The following is a 15,263-nucleotide window of genomic DNA, read 5'->3' as shown; positions in this document are numbered from 1 at the left end:
TCTTAATATGCCCTCCTCACTATAGTATCCTCAGAAACATTCATGAAATCCTGTGACAAACATCTGTCACACATGGTTCATTCTCTCTCTCATCCTCTCCCCATAGGGACAATTATGTGTACAGTGGACTGTTTTGTTTTGGTTGGAGTTTATTTGTTTTAAAAGTAATGTTCCTATGTGTTTAAGTTAGAGAAGGCAAGGTCAAAGAAGCGTGGCTTGCATTTGGAGTAGAAGGTGGTGACATTTCTGATGGTCATTAGTTCTCTACAGTACTCTTGCCACCCCTTAACATAGGTTGCGTCCTTGTGGACAATCTAATACAAAGATTGCAAGCAAGCAAGCCACCGAAGGATCTATTCCCATGCTACCTCAATTTGGCATTATGTGCATTTGTTGAGGGGAGCAGTGATTGTGTCACCCTTACTCATATTGAGCAGTAACTTACTCCACTAGTTCTCCCATTGAAATCTGTGAGAGACACTGCTTAATCAGGCCTCAAGTGTTTTCTGTAAATGAATTAGACATATCCAGAGAAGAAAGATGGGAGTTAAATTAATCTCACTTCCTTCAGTGGACCCTCAATGAAGTTGTCCCAAGAAGTGAAGATAACTGCTAGTGTTGTTCTAATCAGAAAGGGGCTAAGCAGGCTTGCTGCTTTGTATATAGTACCTGCCTCTTCATTCATAGCTGCCTAGCTTTATTAACAAACAATTTTTTCCTTCAGTACCACCACATAGAGCTGCTATGGCTGGGAAAGAGCAGCCTTTGCACAGCAATGTCTCATGCATAATTAAGAGTTCTCAACTCTAACTGATCCCCTTCCCAGAACCTTTATGGCTGATAACAGAGAAAATAGCAGTTGGTTTCACCAAGTGGGTGGTGATATGTTGGCATTGATCAGATATTCTCAGTTTGAGTCAAGCTAGGATTTCTGTGATAATGATGGAGATGATATTCATATATCTGTGATATCATTTTTATCACTTAAGTTCAAATTCACATACTTGAAGTTCTATATTGTAATATTTAGGTCTGTAAATTGGGCTAACTTTTTGACAACATTGTCACTCAACAAATTATTTGAGCCCTAGTATCACTTGGACATCATAAAATGACTTTAAATTGCTGCAATATCCAAGGCAGAGCCAATTCACTATAATGGAGAATTCAGTCCACTTTCCTGTGGCTATCCCAGCAAAGCCACTCTTTGAGGTCATTTAGTGGTAAATATGGATTATTTTCTTCCCTATTTTAAAATTGATTCTCCATGTTCTTTTACTATGTATTCAGTTACTCATTTATACCTGAGTAATTCAATTTGCTCTCATTTATAATGGAATAGCTCTATTGAGATAAGTGAGATTGGAATCAGGCCCTTAATCTGTTTACAAAACCCTCACAATTTAATATCCAGTGGTGCAAAAAGGAGAATATCAAATTAAGCTTAAACTTTTTTTTCTGAAGTTATTGGCAATGTGGATGGTTTATTCAGATGCTCAGAAACACAGTCCGCAAAGAGAGAAAACTGCCACAGGGATGTTCTGAGAAAATTAGTTCTATTAAAAGTTCAGCTATCGAATGGATGCAACTTCTAAGCTTTTTATATTTGATTAATGACTAAAATATTTAAATAATAAATTCAGTAAAATAATAGGGAACCATCATTTGCATTAAGAAAGAAAAATGAACTGAGCAGTGATTAGAGATTTGCGTAGAAAATATGTTGCTTGGCTTTTGCATGATTGGTTCTTTTATCATGAATGGCCTGCTTGCTAGTTTGGGTAACTCTCGGTAGGGCATCGTCTTTGTGTGCACTCAGCAGAGAACAACAGTTGCAATATGTAAATAGGGTACTTCTTCCCTTTTGGATATATATAATAGATTAAGTTGGCTTTGTTCAGTGCAAACAGGTCTGTAGTACTGAGAATATGAATAATGTCAGTTTCCATAATTGCTAACATCTGGCTTTCCATAAATCTGTTAAATTGCACGGAAGCAGAATTAGATTTCTGTGTCATAAGTAAAGCAATTACATGGAACTCTGTAGGCAATATGGCTCTATATTCATCTGTGAAATCCTTTTAGTTTTGAACAGTAAAAGCTACTCTTCTAATCTGCACTCTAATCCTGCTGCATATTATATATATATATCTATATGCTATTCAGGGAGGTCTTAACATTGTGGGAAAGAAAATATTGACAATGCTTGCATCTATTAAATGTGAAATCACCAAAGGCAAAGAGTATGTCACATTTGTTTTCAAGACAAAATACAAGGTCAACCACTGAAGAGACAAGTAGAAGAGAGGTTTTTTCAAGAATGCTCTTAGACTTATTGTAGCTAATTGGTTATTGTCTTCCATTGAAATCACTGATTCAGTATCAGCTTATTCATGGCCCAATTTATGTCACAATTTGTTTTTGTTTTTTTTCTTTTTCTTGTCCTTTTGTCTTTTTCTTTTCCTGGTACTCTGTCACCTGAGAAGTAATGGGACACAAGATTTGTTTTTCATTCATAAAGCCCCTTTTCATCACCTGTAGTGGTGGTGTCCTTTATTATATGAAGATTGGGGAGAACACTAAGGGGGGTATGGGTGGGTACATGGAGATACTCCCCCCAAAACGTCAAATTATAACTAGTTGCTTTGTCAGAGATAAGGCAGCAAAATAAATCAGTGCCAGGAAAGTCTAAAGGCTGAATTGTGCCATTAGGAACACTGCTGAGCAAGAAGAACAGGGGAACTTGTGGCACCTTAGAAACTAACAAATTTATTGAGCTTAAGCTTTCATGGGCTAAAATCGAATGCATGCAGTGGAAAATACAGTAGAAAGATAGTTTTATATATATATATATATATATATATATACACACACACACACAGAGAACATGAAAAAATGGGTGTTGCCATACCAGGCTATGTCTACACTACACAGCTTTTAGCGACATGGTTGTGTCACTAAAGCCCTGCCGCTAGAAATCGTGCAGTGTAGCTGCTGTTTGTCGGCTCTCCTGCCGCCAAAAAACTTCCACCCCCAAAGAGCGGCGTTTGCATTGTCGGCAGGAGAGAGCTCCAGCCAACAGAGCACTGTTCACACTGGCACTTGTCACTGGAAAAACTTTTGCCTTCAGGGGGTGGGGTGAGAGTTAACACCTCTGAACGACAAAAGTTTTATTGTTCAATTGCCAGTGTAGACATAGCCTTAGAGACACCCCTCTGAGGCATGACTCACTCTCTGCTTCACCTTTTTTATCTTCACAACACCCCTATGAGGTAGGAAAAGACTACTTACAGATAGGGACCAGAAGGTCTAACTGACTTGCCCAAGGTCACAAAGGAAGTCGGTGTCAGGACAGGCAATTGAACCCAGTCTGCCAAATCCTAGGCTAGTTTCCTAACCACTAGATCACTGTTCCTCTCTGGGGAAGGTTTTACTCAAAAGAAAACCAGGTTGATGTAGGAAGTACTGTTGGCAATGGAGTTGCTAACAGGCTAATTTCTGAGTTAGAACTAGCTCTGTACCCTTTGTGTTTGAGAGGATACCATGCTTATAGAAATGCTTCTTTGGGATAAAATGTAAACCAGGGTCCTGACTACTTGTGGAGATCATTGAAAATCAGATGGTACTTGCCACAGAAGTATCTTCATTAGCCCTATAATCCTGGCCAAATTCTAGATTAGGTTAGGTTACTTACATAAATCCCCTCAGCAGTTTCAAATGCATATTATATCATTCACTTCTTTTCCTAAACTCTTGTGTAGTGGTGCTGCATGAAATTAAACAGTTGCCATATTTCAGCCCAGAAGTAGCTGCTTCAACTGGTAAGTGTAGTGATTCTGCGGTGTGTTAGGTAAAGTTTTATACAAACGAGCTTTAGAAAGGATGAAAAAAGCACTGTGTAAGATTTGATCATCTATTCCCATTCATATTTTCATATTTACATGTGTGTAAAATGTATTTCATATGTATATGTATATAAAATGCTTCATCTCATCCAAATCCAAAACTTTGTGCTGCAATGTGGTTAAGCTTTTGGCAGTTATATACAGTATGAAAACAGGGGTAATCTATTCAATTGCATTTTAGCTGGAAATTCTGTCCAGATCTTCTTAAATACTGCTCGAAAGATCTGCTGGAGAAACATGCCTATTTTCCAGATTGCACTTAACTCAAAGATCTCATAGCCTTGTCTCCAAGAGATCTCCTGGCCACATTCCAACTTGGAATAATTACATTCTGTCTATTAGCATGTCCCCAGCAATTTCAATTGGATACAATATTTCACTTCTCCTCCAGCATTAAGTGGTTTGGTAGTTTAAAGTCATCTATGAAAAATAGGTGCTTTCTCCAGATTTTGTTTGTTAAATTCCCTGGTGCCTTCCTCAAACTTGCTTTTACTACGTGGCTTTGTACAGATTGGGAGCCCTAGGATTTCTTTTCTATATATAAAGTACCTTTGATTTCTTTCCTTTTATTCCCTTCCTCTTCCTCCTCAGTGGGTAAAGACTGTGATTGATTGCCTTTAGTAGGGGGAAGCTTAGGTCATGCTCGGAGCTTATGAAGAATTGTGTCTTTCTAATTCAGTCTAAAACTTAGAACAGAATGTGGCCTAATTGCAGAGTCACTCTAATTGTCCACTTGCTCCTGATCACTGGGAGATCACTTTACACCTTGCCTGGCCGATGAAGTTTGTCATTGGTATTTAGCCCCGTAGGAATGTCAGCTTTTACAATTAAGCATATGGTACAGGTAAAATTCTATGTTTCATACTCTCGTACCACCAAGACAGACAAGCAGTATCTATTCAATAACAAATTCCATGGTACAATTTCTCACTTGAAACCAAGATTAGCACTATAAACTGGCTGTGTTTTGCAGATATTGATGAATGTGCCTTAAGGACCCACACCTGTTGGAACGATTCAGCCTGTGTGAACTTGGAGGGAGGTTTTGACTGTCTGTGTCCCTCAGGACCATCTTGCACTGGTGACTGTCCACACGAAGGTGGCTTCAAGCGGAATGGTCAGGTGTGGACACTGAAGGAAGATAGGTGCTCTGTTTGTTCCTGTAAGGTGAGTTCCACAAGGCCTATGTTTGTTTTTTCTTAGATTTTCTAGTGTTTTCTCTCTGTAAAGAAGCTGAGCTTTAATTCTTATACACTTTTGCGGAAGCTAGTCATAACCAAAGTAAATCCACTTCAGAACTAAGGTTTATAACTGATTCAGTAGCAATCCTGTTTTGACTTAACCAGACCCCTAGGGAACTTAGGTTAAAAGGTATTGGGCCTGATTCTCTTCACTTACATTGAAGTCAGTGGAGTTACACAAATGTAAATCTGGTTTTAGAGAGACATTCAGAACCAGATTCATATCTTAGTTATACCTGTATAAATCTATGTCCCAAACCCACTCCATTGAAGTCAATGGACACGATCCTATTGGCTACAGTAGGAATAGGACTGAGCCCTTGTATAGGTATAGGTGAGATGAGAATATGGCCCACTGGAAATATGTTGGAAGGGGGGGTAGAAATGGAATATTGCTCCAGCTGGTGAGGGTCTGTGTGCCAATTAAGGTCTGTTTGTTGGAAGTTATAAGGAGGCTTTTAACTCCCATAAAACTAGAATAGCACAGTGGCGGATCAGGCCATCAGAATCAATACAACACTCAGAATTCACTGCTATTTGTTTTAGGTTAGAATGGAAACATGGTCAGATTAACACTGTACTGTGTTATTACTTCTAGCATTGCCAGACACCGTACAAATCCCTCCCTTCAGGAGTGGAAGTCTGCAACTCTGTTGAATATATAGTGAGCTTGTATTGTAATCGTAGAGAATGTCTGGTTCTATGAAAGGATTTCCTGTCAATGGAATGAACAGCTTAATATATGTGAAGACATCTGGTCTGCCTTTGTAGAGTTTTAACGATTCGTATTCTCATCTTCGTTAGTCTTGTAATTTATGCCTTATTTGTCATGTTCTCATTGTGACTATTTCTTATGCCAAGTTCCTCTTATTAGTATTTGAAAATATGTGATGTGACCAGCTAGTAGATAGTGGCATATTATGTAGCCATTGTTCCTCCTTGTTCTATTTTTTTTCTTTATATCTTCCTCTCTCACTCTCATTTCTTTCTTCTTTAATATTTGCACTTTATTTTATTTCAGGATTAGCTTTATTTTCAGGAGCCAAATCCCGGACCCTTGCTCAAAGCCAGCTTAAGGGGGTCTCCTTGGTCCTTCCCTGCTAGTGCACAGAGCACCACTTGAAAGGCTCTTTCAGCCCATAAGTTGCAATAGCAGCCACTTTGCTCCCCGTACACCAAGGATTGGTCAGTGAATCTGCAAAATCTCAGACCCACTAGCCACGACTTCACCCGTTGACTGCTGCCACGACACTTAGGCAGTGTGGAATCCCTCTGCATGTCCTGCACTTGGGGATCATCCACTCTTACAATCTGGAGGAGTGGGATGAGGGACAGGATAGGGCCAACTATATTATTTCTTTTACTTGTGTCTATCTGAGCTTTGAAAAATGCTACTCACTTGTTTTGCCCAGAGCAAGCAAATTATTGTTTTGTATATATGACTAAAATACCAAAAATCATTCAATAATTTTTAAAAAGTCAGGTGAGTAAATTTTGTCCCTGGCCTGGTACATTTCTATGATAATTTTGCAAGTCTGGCTTGTATGAAAACTAACATAAAATTCTTCATTCAAGAAAAGACATGCTGTTCTTGGTAAAGGCTATGAGAATTATGTCATTGACTTCAATGAACCAGCTTCTAATACCTTATTCCACAAGTAGCCCCATTGACTTGACTTCAGTGGGGCTATTGAAGGAGTAAGGTATGATCCAACATTAATAGTTATATCAGACTCAGAAGCCATTCCTGCTCACCCTGGGCCTGAAGGGATCCAGTCTTTTTTTTTTTTTTTTTTTTTAAGTGAAAGACAAGGGATTATGGTAGCATTTAATCAAACATAATATGGTAGATAATCCCTTGCAACCATATTTGTTCCCATGCATGAGGACAAAATTAATAAAAACATTAAAATTCATAAAGCTTAATAGTTGAATGCAATAATTAACAAAGTAACCTGAAGTAGATTGCTTTGCCTTCTCCAAGTGCATCCCTAAAGTCTTACGAGAATTACTATATAGGACTGGCAGAGACTTGTGTTTTTTAATCCTGGTTTGTTGTTGTTCTAGCATTTTGTGAATAAAACAGCTTGGCTGGAATTATATATTTCAATTGTTTCTTCATATGCATATACTTCTACTTTCCATTTAAAGAGAAAGAATATACAATTTTTTGCAAGTGAGGAGGACAAGCATAGTCCCAGAAGGGGTGGGATGGAACTCTGAGTGAAAGTGCATCCACTTTAGAGAGTGCAATATAGTAGATTACAGGAGGATCTGGATTCTATCCCTGACTCAGATTTAAAGGTCAGAAGGAACCATAGTGATCATCTAATCTGACCACCTGCACATTGTGGGCCACAGAACCTCACCCACTCACTCCTGTAATAGACCCCTAACCTCTGTCAAAGTTACCGAAGTCCTCAAATCATGATTTAAAGACTTCAAGTTATAGGTAATTCACCATTTACACTAGTTGAAACCTGCAAATGGCCCATGCCCCATGCTGCAGAGGAAGGCGAAAAAAACCCCAGGGTGTCTGCCAATCTGACCGGGTGAAAATTCCTTCATGATACCAAATATGGTGATCAGTTATATCCTCAGCATTTGGGCAAGACCCACCAGCCAGAAACCTGGGAAAGAATTCAGTAGTAACTCAGAGACCTCCGTACCTAGTGTCCCATCACCAGTCATTGGAGATATTTGCTGCTAGCAGTCACAGATCAGCTACATGCCATTATAGGCAATCTCATCATACCATCCCCTCCATAAACTTATCAAGCTTAGTCTTAGTCAGCCAGTAAGGTTTTTTGCCCCCTCACTGCTTCCTGTGGAAGGCTGTTCCAGAACTTTACTCTTCTGATGGTTAGAAACCTTAGACTGCGCCACTGTAAGGTCTCTCGTGTAGCTGCTCTATGGCGACAGGAGAAAGCTCTCCCATTGGCATAATTAAACAACCTCCAGTGAGCAGCGGTAGCTATGGCGGCAGGAGAGCTTCTCCCACAGACATAGCACTGTGAACGCTACCATTTACGCTGGAATATTCACGTTCCTGAGCGACATAAATTTTGCTGACAAGTGGTAGTGTAGACATAGCCTAACCTTCTTGATGGCCAGTTTATATCCATTTGTTCTTGGGTCCACATTGGCATTTAACTGAATTAACTCCTCTCTCCCCCTCTGATGTATTTAACGAGAGCCGTTATATCTTTGGTTAGGCTAAACAAGCCCAGCTCTTTGATTCTCCTCTCAGAAGGTAGATTTTCCCATTCCTCAGATCATCCTAGCAGCCCTTCTCTGCACCTGTTCCAGTTTGAATTATGAATTAATCTTTCTTAAACATGGGAGACCAAAATTGCACACAGTATTCCAGATGAGGTCTCGTTAGTGCCTTGTATAATGGTACTAACACTGCCCTGTATCGTAGGATTGCATTAGCCTTTTTCACAACTGCATCACATTGGCAGCTCATAGTCATCCTGTGATCAACCAATACACCCAGGTCTTTCTTCTCCTCTGTCACTTCCAACTGATATGTCCTCAGCTTCTAGCAAAAATTCTAGTTGTTAATCCCTAAATGCATGACCTTGCACTTTGCACTATTAAATTTCACCTCATTTCTATTACTCCAGTTTTCAAGGTTGTCCAAATCTTCTTGTATATGATATTCTGGTCCTCCTCCATATTGGCAATACCTCCCAACGCTGTGTCATCTGCAAATGTTGTTAGCATATTCTAACTTTTTGTGCCAAGGTAAAATTGTTAAATAAGAATGGCCCCAAAACCGATCCCTGAGGAAATCCACTAATAACCTTCCTCCAACATGACAGTTCACCTTTCAGTAAGAGTAGACTCTTCCATTGACTCTGTGTAAGAACCTCAGTCACTTATAAATCATACCGTGCCACTGTTTTTGCATCTTTAATACTACTACTACTTTACCCCAATTAATTAAAGTTTGTGAAGCACCTAGAGGCTGTTGGGTGGCAAGAACTTTTTAGCATCACATGTATTGATTGAAGCCTTTGTATGCATATATTATTATTATCCCACCAAAAGAAAATAAATGATTTTCTATATCTTCATTTTTACCATTTGTACTTTTATTTGCCAAAGTTATTTTAGAGATAGCAAATTAGAATTCCAAAGAAGTAAGTGGGATGCTGCATCTGAAGAGGCTTTTTGACTTGGAGAGGGTGCCATGATTCTCACCTTGTGCAGACATACCTGTGCTAGCTCTGCTTGAACTAGCATGCTGAAAATAGTAGCATAGCTATAGTAGCTTGGGCAGCAGCGAGAGGTGGCACTCTAAGTACAATCTGCTTGCATCCCATGAGTACATACTTGGAGTGGCTGCCCATGCTACTACATCGACACTACCGTTTTTAGCACAGTAGCTCAATGAAAGCTAGCATGAGTACATGGGAATCGCTCTCCCAGCTCCAAGAGTAGTTGTAGCCTTTGTGTCATACCATCGTGGGAATCAAAATGCTTTCTGTAAAGCATGAGGCCTAACAAGGTTGCAAACAAAACATGTGATGCTAAAAAGAATGGAGAGGGAAGTAGTGTGGTGTTATTATCAAAGGCTCTCCAGCAAAATCATGAAACATTATCAGTGTTCTGAAATAAATAGAGTGACGGCAATGTAAAAGGTTAGTTATTTCCTAAGGAATGCAGGAGTTGTGAGTAGCACAGAACCACCACCGCTGTTACTAATTAAGAGGGGTAATTTTAAAAATAATCTGAAGGCAAAAGGATGTAATTCTGAACAGGATGGACAGGTTATTGCTAACAGTTTTTAATCAGAACTCCCACATTCAGATGGTGAAATTATTTGTCACTGTGATTACCTCCAAGTCACATAGAGGGCCTGCAGATCCCTGAATGTATGGAGCCAGTCATCATGTTGGAATGCTTAGTCAAGATTGTAACTTTACAATCTCCCTGAGTGCGGGGCAGCACGTAGGTCAGATAATCATAATTCCTCCTCCTCTGAGACTCACAGTTCCTTGTCTGTTACTCACTTGCTTTAGGGAGAGAGGAAATGACTTCTCTCCTTTTCCTGAAATAGTTTATTCCTTTTGCCACCCTGCATCTACTTGCTGCTCTGGCCAGCAAATCTGATTGGGGAATGGAGTCAGAACTCCTCCTGCTCTCCGGAATATCAAATGAATAGACCCTGCTCTCTCCCATACAGGTGGAGTGACAAGCTCAGCAGCAAGCAAGGGAGAGTATTAGTGCTTCATACTACCCTGCATTGCTGAGTAAGGGATGTGACAATCTAGCCCTTTGCCCTGTTGTTGGAAAAAACAATTAAGTCCAGCATTTTATAGGTGTTGTGCTCTCTACTTTTCCATGCTTCAGTGATCTGTTTTGGGTTTTTTTTGGTTACACATAATAAGCAATTTTAATTATTCCTGCAATCAAATGTAATATGCTAATCGTTTCAGGAATATTATTGAACACCTGCAGTGTCATTAGCTAAGATGAGCATTATGATTCCTTGCCGCTGGTGTTCTGCGCATTGCTTTGCAGCAAAGTTTGGTTTTGTTTTATTGGATTTTTTTTTACAAATTAAAACTTATGAATACAGAAAATCTAAGCAACTGCCAACCCAACTTAATGTCGTTTTGGCTATTTAGCCTATTCAACCTGCATATGGAGAAATCAATTTTGGCTTATCCCCAATCGTCTTACTAATCACCCCTTACAATAATTATGGGGGCTGATTTAAGAAATACTCTGATTAGGCAGTTCAGTAATATCATCCTGCAAGTAAAAGCTCCTTTTACTTGTAAGCATGATGTGTGAAGGTGGCATTATTAATGGATGTTTGTATTTCTGCTTAGTTCAGGTACAGTCCTACAGCTGTTCTTCAGTAACTTAATTCAGAGTAACTTAATGAATTTACTCAGGAATTAAACCAGTGTAATTCAGAGCAGAATCTGGCCCTCATTCCTTACTCAGCCAAGCTTTTCCTTGCCTGCAATTAAAACTTTTCATGAGTAAGAGTTGAACAAATCAATAATCTAATTAAAATCAAAACTTTTCAATAGCACTCTTCATTATAAACTAGGATTTCGGTTTCCCATTCTGTATATAGAGTAACAATGTGTTGACTCACTTATAATGAATGGTATAATTTATAACACCGTTTATCCCTACAATTTTCATCACTAGAATTAGAATTTTGCACCAAATGTATATGTCCTCTCCATTTTACATTCAGAAGACATTTCCGTGTTTAGTATGAGAATTCTGATTAACAGTATTTATCACACTATGTGTAAATACTTAGCACCTGAAATAGGAAAATCATATTTTAGGGAATCTGTAGAATAAAAACACATCTTCAATGCATGACTCCAGATTATTATGCGATGTGATATGTTGTGGCCGAGTAGTTTTTGTCTGATAAATGGAAGGTCCAGATGTAGAGTATAACTAGAGATAAATTAAGATTAAGGAATACTTAATGCCACATGATTTTGCTATATTAAGTTCCTTTGACAGTACTGGCTTTCACTGAGTTTTTAATGTAGTGTGTTCCTATTAAATTTATCGGGCCACCTGCATAGTTTCAATTTATATAAAATTTTCTTGACAATCACACAGTTATTCAAAAGACAGTGCAAAGGAAACTATTGTTCTGATACGTGCTAGAAAAAGAGGTAACTATTTGGAGATTTCATTCATAAAATTACTTCATTACATCTGAACCTGAGAGGCTGTTCATTTATTTTATCTAGTGGGTTAGGAACAAGAGGGGACACATTAATATTTTTCTCAGCCTCAGAGGATACTGGTAAAAACAAACAAACAAACAAACAAACAAAAAACCCTCTACAGATAGCTAAATGTCCACTAGTATCAGTGGGGTGATTTTTACAACAATGGGAGCTAGGGAGGCTCATTTCTTGGAGGACTGGACCCTATACGAATAACTTCAAATTCCTTAGGTAGTCTGCAGTATCTTCCCTGAAATACCAATACATGCTTTGCTATCTCTGATGACCTTTCCTAGTCATCTGATAGTCTTCTGCTATTTACCACTTGCATGATACCAGTGACAATTTGTTCTCTACAGAACGGGAAGATATTCTGCCGGCGAACAGCTTGTGATTGTCAGAACCCCAGCGTTGATCTCTTTTGCTGCCCAGAGTGTGACACACGAGTGACCAGTCAATGTTTAGACCAAAATGGTCATAAGCTGTATCGTAGTGGGGACAACTGGACCTACAGCTGTCAGCAGTGCCGTTGTCTGGTATGGAAATAAATTAAACATTTTCGAGAAAAACAAAAGTAGTAAAGATTTTGATTATAGCAACATACTTTATATTATGACATTATTAACCCTATCGTCTCCTCCCTTCCGCTATTTAACATATTAAAGTGATTTTAGTCAGAAGCAAGGTCAGTCGGAATATTGGCAGACCACTTCTCAGCTCTGTGTAAATAGACCTGGACAACAAACAAATAAATTTCACAGAAAGCTTGAAAATTTTGAAACTGTTTCCATTTTGTTTTGTGTAAAAAAAATTGATGCTTTTCTCAATTGCAGAATTTATATTGGGATTTTTTCATTTTGAAGTTGATGGCTTTTGATGGGGTCTAAATTAGCTGTTACCACTCAAGAAAGAGATCTTGGAGTCATTATGGATAGTTCTCTGAAAACATCTGCTCAGTGTGCAGCGGCAGTCAAGAAAGTGAACAGAATGTTAAGAACCATTAAGAAAGGGATAGATAACAAGACAGAAAATATCATAATGCCTCTCTATAAATCTATGGTATACTCACATCTTGAATACTGTGTGCTGATCTGGTTGCCCTAACTCAAAAAAAGATGTATTGGAGTTTGAAAAGGTATAGAGAAGGGCCGCAAAAATTATTAGGAGTATGGAATAGCTTCCATAAGAGGAGCGATTAAAAAGGCCAGGATTTTTCAGCTTGGAAAGGAGATGACAAAGGGGTGAAATGATAGAAGTCTCTAAAATCTTGACTGGTGTGGAGAAAGTAAATAAGGAAGTATTATTTACTCCTTCACTTAACACAAGAACTAGGGGTCACCCAATGAAATTAATAGGCAACAGGTTTAAAAACAAATTAAAGGAAGCACTTCTTGACACGACACACAGTCAACCCGTGGAACTCTTTGCCAGAAGACCAAAAGTATAACTGTGTTTAAAAAAAGAATTATTTAAGTTCATAGAGGATAGTCCATCAATGGCTATTAGGCAAGATGGTCAGGGATGCAACCCTATACTCTGGGTTACCCTAAATCTGTGGCTGCCAGAAGCTGGATGTAGACAACAGGGAATAGATTACTTGATGATTGCCCTATTCTGTTCATTCCCTCTGAAGCACCTGGCATTGGCCACTGTCGGAAGACAGGATACGGGGCTAGATGGACCTTTGGTGTGACCCAGTATAGCCGTTCTAATGTAAAATATTTGATTTTGAAAAAAATCCAACCACCTGACTGCTCTTCCTTATCAAAACTGGCAGTGCAGAAATAATAATAATAATAAAAAAAAGTCTTACAAACTACCATTGAAAAACAACAAAAGAGAATACTGGTGAATAGTGACTTAATGCAAAAGGCAAGGATGAAGAAAACTGGAAAAGACCACCCAAACATACATACTAAAAACAAAAAAAGCAGGTTACCCTTTTCATTCCCAATTGCCATAAAAAATAAAAATTATTCCTTCACTTTTTTTAAATCAGTCTAACAATTTTTATTTAAAAAAAGACCATTTTTTATTTGAAAAATTTGCTCTGCTCTGTATAGAAGACTGTCTTGGTTTGGAGAACTCAGAATCCTCTGCGCATAATGGATTGAGTTATAACATATAGAGTTTTGTCCTGTAAACTGAATCAACGGTGCTTTGTTGGAGTACTGCAAACCCTTTACTTCAGGTTTTGAGGTTTTGAGTTTACTTTCCTGATCTTTTTTTAAATGCTTGCATAAGGAAAGAAAAGGGAAGAGATTTTCAGGTACACATTTAATTATATTTCCAAGGTATGCACAACTCAGTTGCAGTATCTTGTTTTCAGAAAGATTCCTGGTTTTACCTAATTTCATAGCTGGGTTAACAGTCGTAAAAAGGCCAAGAGATTGAAGGTAATGCACTAAGACAGTGGTATAGCTGAGATTTGGAGCCAATCCTTAATAAAAATAGTTTAGACTTTCGTTTTTTTTGTGCTAAGCAATGCCCAAATGCAGCTTTAATTGCTAGCCTATTTTATTATTTTTTCCATTCAGTTTGTAAAAGGCATGCACAGACCCAACGGGAATGTACATTTTGTGAAACACTGTCTATTTAACAGACCAAATCTCTAAACTATGTACTCAAAGTTTAATTTTCATGGGAGAATAGAAAAATAACGTTTTTGTTTTAATACTTTCTAGCATTCTTTTTTCTATGGTGTGCTATAAAAATGACTGGAGTTTGAAATCTGGTATGGACATAGTTCTAGTGAGGGCTGCCTCTTCTTGGGGTGAAAAAAAATCATTTTCCTTTAACAAAGTAAGGGGATTTTTTAATAAGTTATATAAGACCATCTGCTTAGGGACAAATCCTTTTCTTGACATCTGGCTGTTCAGGTAGCACAAAGCAGCTGAAAGCTGCCTTAACAGAGTGTCCAGCTGTAGGGAATTTCCTGAGTAATGTAAAGTAGGCATAGCTGGCTCTGCTTATTGCTTACCCTTTTCTCAGAGTGGGGGCGGGGGGATATGGGGCGAGGAGCAGGAGAGAGTGTTCTGAGGTAGGCCGGAATCCCCTGCACTCCATCTGATGCTCTCTGACATGGTGGCCCTTGAGAAGCACGAGCAGTCTGATTCAGGGATGGGTATTTTCCGCCTACTGCATACAGCAGGTATATCATTTAAAAACAATCTCGTAACTTTGTTAAATGAAAACGAATTCCTTCACCCCAAGCAAAGGTGCTGCTGACTAGAAAAGTGTCCGTACCAGTTTTCAACCTAAAGCCAGTCCTGCCCTCAGGTTCCTTTCACGGGCTTGGGTTTGTCCTTTGGCTGCTCCAAGGATGGGCGGGAGCGGTTGAAAGGTAGTTTCAGAACCAACCTTGCTTCCTGCCAACCTCAGCTTAAATAGTG

General features: G+C 38.8%; 1 protein-coding gene across 10 annotated transcripts in view; it reads left to right on the top strand.

The window, feature by feature from the left end:
- NELL1 (neural EGFL like 1) overlaps nt 1-15,263 on the top strand; it is a 435,745-nt gene that overhangs the window by 408,571 nt on the left and 11,911 nt on the right. For 6 of the 10 annotated variants that reach the window (XM_065592563.1, XM_065592567.1, XM_065592569.1 and 3 more), the window contains 2 exons: nt 4,879-5,072; nt 12,231-12,407. In XM_065592563.1, coding sequence (XP_065448635.1) covers nt 4,879-5,072; nt 12,231-12,407 — 371 coding nt within the window. The remainder of the gene's footprint in view (nt 1-4,878; nt 5,073-12,230; nt 12,408-15,263) is intronic. The other 4 variants (XM_065592572.1, XM_065592571.1, XM_065592570.1 and 1 more) reach the window with 1 other exon arrangement.

Source organism: Chrysemys picta, chromosome 4 (genome assembly GCF_011386835.1).
Source record: "Chrysemys picta bellii isolate R12L10 chromosome 4, ASM1138683v2, whole genome shotgun sequence".
Taxonomy (NCBI): domain Eukaryota; kingdom Metazoa; phylum Chordata; order Testudines; family Emydidae; genus Chrysemys; species Chrysemys picta.
The sequence above is the reverse complement of the archived record's forward strand: the minus strand, read 5'-3'. Positions and strand labels throughout refer to the sequence as shown.